The 14,991-nt window shown below is 32.1% G+C and overlaps 2 protein-coding genes across 3 annotated transcripts in view; one reads left to right on the top strand and one right to left on the bottom strand.

Annotated features, from left to right (window-relative positions):
- Positions 1 to 14,991, bottom strand: part of LOC141455952 (uncharacterized) — a 58,878-nt gene that overhangs the window by 4,534 nt on the left and 39,353 nt on the right. For both annotated transcript variants that reach the window (XM_074131468.1, XM_074131469.1), the window contains 4 exons: positions 4,969 to 5,129; positions 1,758 to 3,936; positions 1,214 to 1,470; positions 1,019 to 1,100 (listed from right to left, as the gene is read on the bottom strand). In XM_074131468.1, coding sequence (XP_073987569.1) covers positions 1,019 to 1,100; positions 1,214 to 1,470; positions 1,758 to 3,936; positions 4,969 to 5,129 — 2,679 coding nt within the window. The remainder of the gene's footprint in view (positions 1 to 1,018; positions 1,101 to 1,213; positions 1,471 to 1,757; positions 3,937 to 4,968; positions 5,130 to 14,991) is intronic.
- Positions 11,964 to 14,991, top strand: part of LOC141455959 (uncharacterized) — a 36,598-nt gene continuing 33,570 nt past the window's right edge. Inside the window, exon 1 of the mRNA XM_074131477.1 lies at positions 11,964 to 12,311. Coding sequence (XP_073987578.1) covers positions 12,209 to 12,311 — 103 coding nt within the window. The 5' untranslated portion in view covers positions 11,964 to 12,208. The remainder of the gene's footprint in view (positions 12,312 to 14,991) is intronic.

Raw genomic sequence — 14,991 nt, 5'->3', positions numbered from 1 at the left:
TATTTTGTCAGAACATTTATTCCTGGTTTTTGAAAATCATTGCATCTCTAGTTCTTTTAAAAGAATTGTGAATAAACAAACAAATTTGAATTTTAACAAATAGGAAATGCCTTCAATTAATTCTTTCTGAACAGAACAATAACCTATATTGAATAGATGGTAAATTCTACAACTCTAATGTGAGATGTATGACAAGTAGAACGTAATGTTATGTCAGAAAATTTGGAAGTGGAACAAACTCATGTCCTCTGTACAAAACACGAACTTTGCATTTCAAGTTGATCAGAAGCTAGTTAGAATTAAAGGAGTGAAAAACACAATCCACTGAGTTGTATTTTAGAAAAATGGATTACTTTGGAATTTTGTTTTCCAATTATTACAAAATAATTCAATATCCTGCAAACAATAACAACATAAAACTGCTTATCTAAATCTGTTGTGGTTTATGTTTTGAAATCAATCAGAAGAACGCAAAAATATCCAAGTGATCATCTTTTTATCTGGCATCAAACAAAATACTTCGTCATTCAACAATAACTTACAGCATATTCTACCCACCAACGTAAAAAGAACAAGAAGCGCTAATTCCTCGTTTAACGTGGCAGTGGTGGTCATTGTTAGTTTTTTTTCCTCCATTGGTAGTGACATTTCCAAAGAAGGAATTCATATCAGCGAACGTGGGGAAGTGAGGGTATTGAGGAAGGAAATAATCACAGAATTTTAAAGTCAAGGATGGCAGAAGTAGGGGATTTTATGAAATTGAAATCCTAAAGAAAAATTCTAATCAACGTAAAACTGCACCATATTGCCAAGATTTTATTTTTAATGTGTAATACACAAACCTGATTTAGCAGCACCTTTTAATCTGTAATATATGCTGTTCAATTATGTATTTCATTTTCGCACAGAAGAGTAACTTAGGAAAACTGAACTCATTCTCAAATTCTACATTCACGTGAGTTGTATTTCAGTGCGGCTAAAATTTTAACACGTTTTTATAAATAATTTTAAAACTTACTAAATCTTTCTTCAAGGATGCATTCTGAGCTAAAACTTCTTTATGTCGACCTAATTCTTCCTGATCCATAAACTGTTTTTCCCTGTATATTAAGAAAAAAAATAAATAAACTGAAATTATAATAATACAAAATAAAAATTGAACAAAAATTGACTATTTTAACTGGATTAAAAGCAATTGTCAATTTTTACTTACATAACTTTTACAATGGTAAGTTTTTCTTCCATTAGTTCTTCATTTAGTTTTTGGGCATTTTTAAGTTGTGTTTGTAAATTATCAACTTGCCGTTTATGGGATATTATCTCACTTTGTAGTACATTTTCATTTTTCACGGATAAACTCAAATTTTGTTTTAGTTCACTCAATTCTTTTCGTAATCCATCTTGTTCATCTCTTGATTTTTCATATTTATCTTCTAAGTAGCTAATTTTTTCTTCTTTATCACTTATCATCTAGATCATTAAATAGTTTTTGTTAGTAAAAAAAATGAAAAACAAATGATTGTGCTATTATTAATACAATTTCTAAAAATCAAGCGTGCTATACAGGCCTGCGGAGGTACTTGGTGAGTACAATTGGTTTAACATACCAACAGAAAAATTCTAGCACATCTTCACATATGCACACGAAAACTGTGAAAACTAGTTTACCTAAGAAAGCTGCAATAGATCCTGTAGGTCGTGGAGGGTTTGGCTTTTCAATCTACAATCTAGTTGATTTAGTAAATGAAGTTACTTACCTTGTCCTTGCATCTACTTTCTTCTAATTGATATTCAGTGAACGTTCTCTCCCCGGCAATCCAATTCAATTCTGACTGAAGATTCTGCTTAACCTGTTCAGATCTGGACAAATGTTCTTCCAGCGTTTTCTTATCATTTTCAAATGTTTTCATCTGTTCGATAAAAGTTTGTAGCTGTTGTTCTAAGTCTGTTATTTTAGATGTTTTCACTTTTAGTTTTTCATTAGCTGCTTCTAATGACTCTTCTAATTGTTTTATTTTTGTTTGTGACTTTCCAATAACTTTTCGCTTTTCTTCATTCAGCTGTTCCACTTCAGTGTTAGCTAGTTCCAGTTTACGCGATTTCTGTTCAATAATAGATAAAGCTTTCAGTAATTCATCCCTAATTGCAGATTGTTGCTTTTTTAATAACTCATTATCTTCTTTCAATGTATTTATCTGTTCAATTTTCTCATCAATAACTTTATATATTTCATTTTTTTCCTTTACCAGTTTTTCACAATTCTCATTTAACTTTCCATAATTTTCTTCAAACTGACGTTCAATTTCAGACTGATTTGTTTTTAATACTTCATTTTCTTTGGAATATTTTAAAATGACATCGTCTTTTTCTTGAATAACTTTTGCAATCTCTTTTCGTAATTGTTCAACTTCTGCATTCGCTTTGGCCTCCAGTAAATGCGTCTTTTTCATTTCATCTTTTAATTTTTCATAATCAATTTTTAGTTTTTTTAGTTCATCAACAGATTTATTTATTTCTGTTATATGATTTTCTTGTACTGATTTTTCTTTTTCTTTGTATTGATCTAGTTGTACATTTACTACATGTAAATTGCCCCATGTTTTAGTTAAATTTTCTGAGAGCGATTGATTTTTAGATTTTAATTGTTTAATTTCTTCATTTTTCTCTAATATTATCTTCTCAGTTTCAATTTTATTGGATTCCTTATTTTTAAATTCTTCTTCAATTTGATCTTGTGTATCTTTCATCTTTTGATAAAGTGACGTGAGATTCGTGTTTAATGAATGATTTTCTGTTTTCAACGCCTCTATTTCATCTACATGTTTTTTTATAAGTTTTAAGTTTTCCCCATCATTTTCTTTTAATTTCATTAACTGTTTTTGGAGAGTGACTAACTGTTCGTTTACCGTTAATAAATTATTGCGTAAAAGTTTGTTGTGGTCGTTTAATTTTTCAATTTCCGCGAGTCTATCATTCATTTCTTCTTTTTTCTTTAAACATTCAGTATCCAGTTGATCATATTTTTGTTTTAAATTATTTTTTGCAGCTTGAAACTCACTTAATGCTTCATTCAATTGATCCTTTAAGGTCCGATTTTCGTCTTTTAAAAAACCCAATTCTTCCGTAATTTCTTCTACTAATTCTTGTTTTCCAGTATTTTCTTTTAGTAGTTTTTGATAATCATTATTGAGAACAGCTTGGGCACGATTCAATTCTATACGTGCTTGATTTAAATCGTTTTTTAATGATTCATTATTTACTTTTAATAAATGCAATTCTTTTTCTTTATAATTGACCCCATCGTCCAGTTTCATTTTGTTTTCCTCAATTAATGCTTGCATGTTCAACAATTCTTCACGCGTTTTGCACACATAATCTTTAAGTGAATCATTTTCTGATTTTAAACGTTGTATTTCTTCTTCTTTTCTATTCAAAAGTTGTGTATTGTTTTCTTGTGTTTGCAACTTTTTTTCTAATTTCGCTTTAGTTTTATCTATTTCTGCTCGTGATTGATGCAGTTCATTAGTCAACATTTCTATATGTGCTTTGATTTGATTCATCTCTTCAACTTTTGTAAAATTGTTTTGTAATTCTGCTTGCGTAGCTGAAAGTAACGCTTTCAGCGGTTTCAATTCTTTATTCAAGGTATCTATCTGTGCTTTGCTCTCTTCTAAGTGTTTATCTTTTTCAAGTAGTTGTTCGGCAAGTGAACTATTCGTTTGTGTTAGGTTGGTCATTTGCTGTTGATATCTGGCTAGTTCCTTATTAATCATATCCAATTGCACTTTTGTTTCTTTAGCTTCTTCCCTTAGTTTATCCATTTCCTCAATACTTGCACATTCAATATCTGCACTCTCGCTTCGCCCTAAATGAATATCACGAATGCGATTTTTCTCTACTTCCACGTTTAACCTTTCAACTTCTGCTCGTAGTTCTCTGAAAATGGAAAACAATGGAATTAGTATCAATAATTTGCCTGGTAATTTGAAATCATCTCAAAAAATGATGTATCTTTGAAGATAGTTTACTAAAAGGTTAATGCAAGGAAATAATTTTTTTTTTTAGACCAATGATATTTTTTTTAAATCTTTAAGGCTCTCTATAGAAATCTTTTTGTGTTGTTGAAAAGTTCAGGAGGAGCACAGTCTCTGGAGTTTAGAAATAAATCCTTTTAGAAAGATAAAATTTAGGTTAGGAGCCGATTTAGAAGAAGGTTCAATTAGGTATTTAATTTTTAAAAAATGACTTATAGATGCATCATCAATGGGAAAACAAAATGCTTATGAGAGTTGAAAATAAGACTTCTGAATGGTTTCGAAGCTTAGTTGCGTGTAAAAGAAGAATAGAAAAAAAACAAAGTAGCGATTATGCTTTACTAGAAGAAATTCAAGGAAATTCCATGAAGATAAAAATAAGGATTGACAATGTAGAGGGAGAGAATCGCGAAGCCTTTAGGTCGAATGATCATACGACGAGTTCATGGTCCAAAATTTGGCCTAAAAAGGTATCTATAGGGAATCACTTGCTAGTAGGAGCAACGAGTGGGAGGTGAAGAATCATTCAAGAGTTATGGTTGAAAGAATTACTTAGCCGGTTGAAGCCTGCGACCTGAAAATTAGACTGAGAGAAGATTCACAAAGGCAACTTATTGGGTACGCTCCTATTAGTATAGTTATTCTGTACTATAATCAGAAGGAGCTATTTTAAACTTACAAGGATTCAGAAGAGACTGTGTTTAAAAAAAAATCTGCTCCTCTAGTAAGATTGTATAACCCGATGAAAGTTCGAAACTCCGACGGATAAAATCAAAGGGTCTTTGATTACTGTGTTTAACAATAGAAATCTTAGATCAAAGAGATTCTTAGCTGCACTGCTTTTATTAGATCTAACCATACAGCGGTATTCTTTCAATAACCGTACTTTTAAATTTTATAAAAGAGAAAAACAATAGTGATATTTTAAAACTACCTAATAATTTTATCTTGTGGCCCTTCGTTAACACGAACAGTATTGACAATAGATCTAGCCTGACTCGCATATCTCAGCGTAGACAATGTCTCCTCCAGATGCGAAGAACATGGACTGATTGTGGCCAGCATTGATGTACGACTGTTACCACCCAGGCTATCCTGAAAGAAGATATAATAGAAATCATAACTAGTATCAACAAAGTCAAGGGATGAAAAAAATTGATTGGCGACGCCAAAGTTGTTTCTAATGGAAACAAAAGAAGTATTATTCAAGGTTTCAAAACAATGTAAAAATATATATGTTACAAGAGCTCATATTAACGTTACATCATTGCCTATTAACTATCGTTTCATAATATTCTAAGCCTGAAAAATTACCTTCTAAAGTAATTTGCGCGTTAAACGGATTGATATACCACTCGCATGAGATTCAAGTTATGAAGATAAGCTTCAGTATGCAATAAAACCTTAAATTTGTAACCAAAAATTAAAAATTGTTACGTTTTAAGCAAAAAACGCATTGTGCAGTGTAATATCAGATAGTGTTATGCCCAAAACTACGTCATAACAAAAAGGAGGCTACTCATTTGCATTAAAGGAGAACAGGCTCAAGTTTATCGGCATCGAAAAATGAGAGAACAGTTTTTGATGATGTAAGTATGTAAGTCACAGCAACAAGTCTAGGAATATAGATGGAAGTCTGCGAATCAGTGGAACATTTCTGCTTCTTGTCTTGGATAAGACACATGAAGTTGAGACCCCAGAGAGAGAAATTCAATAGTTGAAACCTATAGGGATTGAAAAAATCTCCAAAAGACATTGAAGGAAATCGCAACAAGAATAAAATTTTGAAAGTTCTGAAAGATGGATTCAAGACAGAAGAAAGGCGACATTTTGACTCCAGCGAAGTACTAGAAGATGTACGCTTCCAGTCAGGTTTCAGTGCTGAGAGTCAAAACGTGCATTCGTTTCCACCATACTGAAACTTTTAGATGATTTTTTACTAAAACCAAAGAAGTTTCGAATACTACAATCAGCATGGAAGATCATGCTAGGCTCCATACATAGAGCGACCAATTGCTGCATAGTTTATTCTCTTCGCAGAATGCCCCCATAAATCATGTTTTTACCAGGCAAACTTAAAATTTGGAAACTACATTTGGATACAAATTTTCTCACAAAAATTATAAATTTGGTGTGTAGCCATTTTAAAACTTTCAGCATAAAAACAAATTTTAACCAGACGATGACCTTATCTTTTGACATGACTGCTCCAACTAAAGAGGACATCAGAGGTTTAGATAAGAGTTTCAAGGACATTAGCTATGCAGTCACGGAAATTATTTTAGATAAGCATAACTATACATTTAACACGTAAGCAGCTAACCATTAAAATGTCTCCAATTATTTGCCACACTTTGCATTAAAAAAATAAATTTGAACTAAATTAGATGAGTTAACATTTTCCATCTATTTAGTTCGGTTTTAGAAAATGTAGTTAGGTCTATACGGCAGCAAACAATATCATCTGATCTCTTTGCAAGGCCTGCATTAGACACAGCAGGACTGCAGCTTCATTAATAGCCCGAAAACCAACATGTAATGTGCTCGTATCCATCAAAATCTAATCACGGCATCCTCCTTAAAACTGAGACCGTAGCCTAGGTTTTTAATATGTTCAATTAGAGGTACATAGTACCCTACAATTCAAACTGTCCAATCTAACTCTGCTCTCACAGCTGTTTTATCCCAATACTATTATCTCTAAGGATTCAAGATTGGCGAGGAATCGGTCAAATAAAAAACAACTCGTCTTTTTGCCAACGTTTCGACAAATATATTATCCTCTTCAGGGGGTGGCTATGCGGGTTGGTTGAGTTACAAAAGGGTTGATTGGCAAAAAGACGAGTTGTTTTTTATTTGGCCGATTCCTCGCCAATCTTGAATCCTTAGTTTAATAATTTACGGTCACGAAGCCTATATATTCATACTGTGATCTCAATTCAGCGCTTTCACAAATGTCAGCTGCTCAGATTGATTGATAGAACAGTCTAACAGCCGAAGGCGTAATCCACCTTCACCTAATAACGTTTCCTGCTAGTACATAATAAAATAGATATTGGTAGATTATTTTTTGCCTAAAAATAAACTTTTGTGAAGGATAAATGCTTTCCTAGATGTTGCCATTTTGATCAATAAATAGGATAGTCAAATTGGCATCCTGTATGAGACTACTTTCATACGCGTAAAGCATAGTTGTTTCTTTTATCGCCAATAGAATAGGCTTTATATTAATGATAACTAGTATGTCTCAAATAATATAGTGTTAAAGTCTCTAATAGTGGTGAAGAGAAATGGTATCAGCATTCAATGATTGCAATAAACCTACCCATAAAAATATTCGCAGTTTGAGTTAAAATAGGGTGTTCATTTTAAGACGGCTCAAATGCATTTCATGCTTAAACGGTTGATCTGAGGAAAAAATGGTAGAGGAAAAATTTGTTCCCCGTCACCTCTAGTTTCAGAATATGTGACTTGATTTTAGAATATGTAGATAATTTTAGCCATTTTGGGTATGTTTGAGAACATCTAAAGCTCTTAACATTTGATTTTTCTTAGAAAAATTACTCGGAAAACGACTTATTTCCCGATATTAAGAAAATTACTAGCTTTACGGCCTTGGCAGTATTTTTAGTAGAAAGGGGATGAAAAAATACATAAAAATGACCTATCGCGTGCTCTTCTTTCTCTTTGAAAACAAATTAAAAAAATTGAAATATGATTAAAAATACCAGATTTTGAAATGGCCTAGCACCTTTAATTTTGAAAGTATCGAATTGCGGTTTCCGGTTTCTTTCATAACTTTTTATACTCTTTAAAACTGTGTATATGAAAATGGGGGTCAACTGCGAACCCTCACTTTTGGTCGCGCGCCAGCCGCGTATGCGGGCAGGAATCTAAAATCAAGTCACATATTCTGAAACTAGAGATGACGGACAACAAATTTTTCCTCTACCATTTTTCGCTCAGAACAACCGTTTAAGCATGAAACGCATTTGAGCCGTCTTAAAATGAACACCCTGTATAACCTCACAAATACCATACAGCCATAATGAAGTTATTTATAAAAGTAGCAAAACAAAGAGGATACAGACTTTACTGCTGTACACAGACTGAGAGCGAGTTTGTTGAGGGAGAAGTGGATCTTCTAAAAACAGATAAAATGGATAACACTGGTGGGATAACTTGATACAGAAAATTTGACAGATCTGTAATACTTCCTGAAACCTGGGAGTAAGCGAGTATTTTCCTGTAACTTGGTGTGAAGCGAGAATAAAAAAATACCCAAATAAATGTGAAATACTGGCCAGATAGATTGGTAAGACTGGATTTGTTGAATGCTACGTTAACATAACACAACTTTACTAGACCACAAATGTTTAGCAGTAAATCAGGGATTGTCTACTTCCATTGTTTTATCACCCAATTAGATTTTATTATCCTTTGTCATGCACGCTAACTTCAGCACTTCTCAAAAAATTGTGTCTGGTGGCCATTAAAATTATTAAACAAAATTTCACTTCTTTTATAATATTATTATTATTTGACCAGCGAGTACAATCTATTTTAAGTTTGAATTGAATTGAAAAAGTTTATTTATAGTTTAAAATAGAATACAAATAAAAATTATTATACAAAAGGAGGTTTCAGGCTGCAGTGCCTACATTTTTGAGCAAAATAAGGCAAAAACAAGGGTTTCTCGCATTTCAAAGCTTACTTAACAAATAAATCATCGTTTTTTTTTGTGGAAGGGCATTGGGACTTTTCAAAAATGAGAAAAATTCCTGCAAAATACAAAAACCCTTGTTTTTGGCCTTATTTAATTAAAATCCAAGGCCTAAAGACAGGGAATCGAACCCAGTATCATACAATGCATATTAGCTTTGCAGGTCTTGCCTCTTAACCGCTCGGCTACCGTGGCGCCTATCAACTTATGTCTATTAACTTATGTGAAATGTTTTGAGAGAAGATCCATCTACTCTTTCAATTAGAGTTTAATCCTTTCAGAAAATCCAAAATCGTACAAATACTGTGGAGAACTGCCATAATAATGTCTGCTTTTAATCCTATGTGAGAGAGTACTCCTTCATAATTGTTTATAAAAAGAAAATGCACACCCATTTCTGAATGATTCAATCTTGAACGTGCTAACCTATAGCAATTTACTTTGCAACTTCTATTCTGTAAAACTTAATCCACACATATATCCGATGTTATTTTTTTTTTTTGAGGGGCGCATCAACAGCTGAGGTTATTAGCGCCCGGAGCTTTTTCCAGTGCACTGCCGGCCTCCGGACAGTGTTCTCTCGCTACAGACAACACTGTCCATCACCGAACAGTGAGCTGTAAGAAGCTCCTAGGAAGAGAAAATCTAAGGGTCAGCTGCTGGATTCGAACCCGGGACCTCCGCGTGGGAGTCCAGTATGCTAACCTCATAGCTAATCCCTTCCCTTATATCCGATGTTGTTTCAACTTAGGGTTTGAAACTCGCTAGAAAGTTCTCCTTGCATAAAGAAGGGCTAAATAATACGATATGAACACACCTCACTACATCGGTTTACGGGCAATCCCTCAAACAAAATAATTAAATAAGTTAAATTTCTCTATGAACTTGGCCATTAGTTAGATTCACCATTACATCAGCCATAAATCTTGACAAAATCAATTATGATCATAACAAATATGGAGGTTGCGCCAAATATTTGTAATAATTTTGGTATTTTTCCCCTCTTATGAAATTTTTATTTATAATTGTTTTATTTGATAAGATATGCGGAAATCTCAAGCGCAACAACAACTATGTTCAAACTGTTTATATGAAAAGCAATAATTTTCATACTTGCATTAAACAGTTAAGCTTTATAAATGTAATCAATTAAAAAAATAAGATTATTACAAATTATTTTCTTTTTTCTTTTTATCTGGTAATAAATATTTTGAGTACGATATCAGAAAAATTTAGCTTTTTCTGGTTTTGAACAACAACTGGTTTGCAAAGTCCATTTCTGTTTAAAGATAGCAAAAAGGTCTGGATTAAAATCTAACCAAAATTCTTTTCTTTCTGTGATAATCTGTGCATATTCAGAAGAAATAAAGCATCGACAATTTTAATACGTAGATTGTTTCCTGAATGTCTTTAAATACTCAGTTCCTACTTCTAATGAGTCATTGTAGCTTCTATTAACAAGTAACTTTCGGATATATTACAAAACTCAAGTGTACTTGAGCCGCAATTACAAAGAATCAGTGACATGGCTACTAACCGCTGGGGACACACTCATATCCGGGTACTTCTCGCAAATCAAAAAAAAGTAAAACTCTCATTATTTAGGTGAATTATATTAACATGAGTTAAGAGTTACGTTAATAGAATACACGCAACTGAAATGAGGTAATTGATGGAAATAAAGGGGAAGACCAACTGAGATAGGATTCGTAACGTCACAAATAATGTATAACCAGCACAAGAAGTAATAGAATAGGCTATGGTTAGGGCCCGTTCTACAGATGAATTACCGCAGAATGGCGAGTGGCAAAAGAAACACAAGTGGAGAGAGACGGAAAGGAAGGAGCAGACCGCGATGCAAGTGGGAAGAGGAGCATGCAAGAAAGCAAGGACTTGTGTGGAATGACAGGAGAGGCTTTGGTAGAAGCATAGAGAGGGATTCAGCATCACATACCGCTAAGGCCGCAGAAGAGACGTACGATTATAACAAAGTACTGTTCAATTGAAAGCAATCGCATGATGATCTTGAAGACAGATGAAGAAGTAGTTTTTGTAAACGGTTACTCGTTGAGCAGTCAATAGAAAGGAGAACTGCGTATGAGCTTGAGGCTGAGACAACCACTTAGCCTTTGAAAGGAAGAAAGAAAATAAATTTATTATCCTGGAACTATTGTCCCCTAAGAATAAATACATATACAATTGGAGGCCCTAATGGTTTGGCCTGTATTTTAAATATTTATAAACATAAAATAAGTATGTATTCATAAAAATAAGAATTCAAATTAAGGAAATTATTATTATTTCGGAGGAAGCTGGGTAGAAAGGAGATACAATAATTGAACAGAAGGGATTTAAGGATGGAAAGGGTAGGAGCATGTCGGACAGATGAAGGTAAGGAGTTCCAGAAAGAGGTAGCGCATATTAGGAAGAATTTGCCAAAGGATGAAGTACGGTGAGAGGGAATATAGAGATCAGAGGAATTATGTAGCTGGTAAAATCTAAAATTATGTATCGAAGAATAGTTTTTAAAAAAAAACTAATAAAAGCAAAGAGAATGAGGCATGGTTACTACAAGGCATTAGTTTGATCTGGCAATGAAGCATCATCATTTAATGGTAGTGATGACATGGCATGCTACTAGGGCTGGGGAGCACCTGAATACCATCGGAAGAGAGACCCCAACGCTATCTGCAAACCGTTTACGGATTATGTGCACCTTGTTCTCGCTTCCTGTAGAACAGGTGTACACTTTGAGATGACTATTTTTATTCCTCAGAGTTGAGAAATGGGCCTTTTTGAGGCTCAGGTTCCTCAAGTGATATAGCAATCTTTTTCTTGTTTTTCTTTAAATATATATATATATATATATATATTTATGCAGGCCAGTCTTATGGTTTATAAAAAAGCTACACCATGAGGTGGAATTATAACGCATAATACAAATTAGAAAAAAATATGTGCGTACATCTCAACAGAAAATTATTTACTAAATATTTGTTTTATAAAACCTCAAATACTTGGTAAGAATTAATTTTATCAATACTTTCATTTAAATTAAAAGTATTTACTAATGTAACTATAATAAGAGTGCTTATAAATTCCAATAATGCCAGAGAAATTTTAGTTGAGGGAAAAATTCCCACTAGATGGCAACACTGCAGAGTGAAGGCGGGCTCAGTGCCCGCGGACTATACAATATATTCAGACAGTAAACAAACACTTCAGAGCACATTCAGCGTGTGAACTGTAAACAAGCAGTAAATCTATATAATTCTCTTCTTTTTACTCTTAACGGTTTACATTATCATTAGATTCCAAGTTAAATATAATTTTTTGCTTTAAAGTAATTTAAAACTTTTTAATGCTTAGTTTAAATTAAACTAGCAAAGGTTTAATAAAAAAAAAAAACTTTTCTGTAAGTTTTAAATTCACAAATAAACGTGTTTACGAGATGGATCTGGTTTACCTGTCAGAGACGATGGCATACAATTCCATCAGGAATCCAATCTATGAGCGATACACTGACACCCAATGGCAGCCTAAATATGTGACCGGTATGTACTTATTTTATACTATTTATCTAACCATTTTTTATTTTAAGAGTTATTAGTTAAAATTAGATATAAGTTAATGCGCGTTAAAAAAAAAAAACAACATTAAAATAAATGCGAAAACAGGGTACAACCTTAATGGCATGCCCTTGTCCGCGGCTTTATCACCACATTTGATATTTTGTTGATTTCATTTTTGTTTTGTTTTATGTTAAATTATTAAATTCAATAAATCGGATATGCTATAGTCCAACACGTTCTTGTTTAACTATAACAGTAATGGGAATACTTTAAACAGAAACTGAAAATTATTAAATTGAAGTAAATTTTTAAACCTCCCCCAGTCATTAAAATTTTATTTCCGTTCAGCTATCTTTTTTAAATAAAATTCCAGATATAACAATTGGTATTACTGTAAAACAAATTTTTTTTTAATTGCCATCTATTTGAATTTGTGGTCATTTTTAAAAAAAATAACGTAAAAAATCGTACCAATCATTCTACAAACCAAAGTGAGTACAGGGGGGCCCGGCAGGGCAACGTCCGCTCATGACGCGGTCATGAAAACGTACTACTAAACAAACTTGTCCGTTCATCTTAGGCAGCACAAAATACGCAGCATCAACGATTTATTTATTTAATTAATAAAATATACATTTATCTAGGCAATATTTCATTATCAATAGTAATTTAATGTCTTTACTAGAAATATGTGATTTATTCTTTAAAAATAGATCTAATAATAATCAATAAGAAGGGGAATAATAATAATAAAATGATCTAATATTTTAAACTACTGTTATTTGCTTCGGCAAATTTTTAAGAATCTTCTTGTAAAACTCACAAAACTGGTTATCCTAAATGACATTTATTTCTTTCACTTTTGTTATTTGCTAAAACATGTTTTATTATAAATAACATATGTTCATAAAAATATCTTTAATCTGGACTTTAATGAACATTTAAGTTCACAAAAATACTTTTAATCCATACTTTAATGAACATTTAAGTTAAATAAAAATATCTTTAATCCAGACTTTAATGAACATTTAAGTTTGTAAAAATATCTTTAATTCCGTCTTTAATGAACATTTAAGTAAAAATATCTAATCCATACTTTAATGAACTTTTAAGTTAAATAAAAATATCTTTAATTCCGACTTTAATGAACATTTAAGTTTGTAAAAATATCTTTAATTCCGTCTTTAATGAACATTTAAGTAAAAATATCTTTAATCCATACTTTAATGAACTTTTAAGTTAAATAAAAATATCTTTAATTCCGACTTTAATGAACATTTAAGTTAAGTGAAAATATCATTAAGAACTTCTTTTTTTTTCCTTTTTTTCATCTTAGCCTGTAATTATTACTATCAGATCAAATTTTCAATTCTGAATTTTCATTTTTTATAGAACACTGTGCCCAAATAAGTGGTTTTAAGAAAAGATAGATTATGAATGATAAGTAGGACGTATCAATTGATATACGTCAAATGAATCCGACAAAAAGTTAGCGATTACAATCTCCCTGAGCCGGAATTACCACTTCACTATTATTATTATTTGGAGATTATTAATTAACTTTTTCTTAAAACTTCGATGCACTTAACACACATTTTGCTCTACATCTTTTTTAATTTTTTTAGGAAAGTTTTTTCCATGAAATAATTGATTAACAAGTATTTCTGAGCGATATGGGTTAAACCTTTTAAGAGCCATTTTAGTGGAATATGTACATGATCCTATCACTCATAAAGAGGTTTAATGAGTTGTTGTTAGCTAACATATCTCACTAATTACCACATTGCTGAGTCTATCTATGCACAGAATGCACTTTTACCCCTTTAAAAAACCTTTTGCAAAATGTGCGCAAAATAATAGGGAAAAAAACTGAAATGGATTGGATTTACACGATAATTTTTTAATCCATCATTTTTCCAATTCCTTGGAATCAATTTCAGCAGAATTCTGTTGAAAAAAAAATCCATTCAAAACTGCCCCCCCCCCAATTGAATGGATTTTAGAGAAGTTATAAAAGTGGGTAACAGATTGGGCACTCTACTTTTAAAAGATCCCATTTCACTAAATTTTCGCGATATCACTTGCGCAAATATTAATGAGAATTTGTAAATATTCGCTTGGGAAAACAAATCTGTGAATGTTTTAGACTATTTGTTCACCAAAAATCTATCTACCAAAAAAATAAAGCCTTGAATTATTGGCGCAACCTTTTTATGGATTACAATATCGTGGAAGCTTGTATTTGTTAATCCATTTTTGGCAATATCATCGGTTTTTAGGTTAAAAAAATAGGTCGCCGGAAAAGAAGAGTAAAAGTAATAGTTTTTCGCTGATTAGAGATAATAAATTGTACAAGATTATCTATGCAAACATATGTTATTGCGAAACGAACATATTTTTGAGAAAAAATTGAATTTTTTAAATTTTTAGCACTCCCCAAAAGGGCTTCTTCTCTTCGGATAGTTTTTTGAAAATCAACTCAGTCCTCATTAATTCAAAGAAACTATTATCTAACCTAGAATTACTGTTCTTATAGAAAAATTACAATTTTAATAAAATGTATATTACAAACAAATCCAAAATCTATTTAAATATAATATAAGGCACCACGGTAGCCGATATTAGAGGCGCGAACTGCAAAGCTAATACGTATTGCCGGATA

The sequence above is a fragment of the Rhodnius prolixus genome, unplaced genomic scaffold (assembly GCF_049639745.1).
Source record: "Rhodnius prolixus isolate KJV_2025 unplaced genomic scaffold, Rpr scaffold_4, whole genome shotgun sequence".
NCBI classification, from domain to species: Eukaryota; Metazoa; Arthropoda; class Insecta; order Hemiptera; family Reduviidae; genus Rhodnius; species Rhodnius prolixus.
Note: the sequence above shows the minus strand (reverse complement) of the source record. Positions and strands in the feature narration are given on the sequence as shown.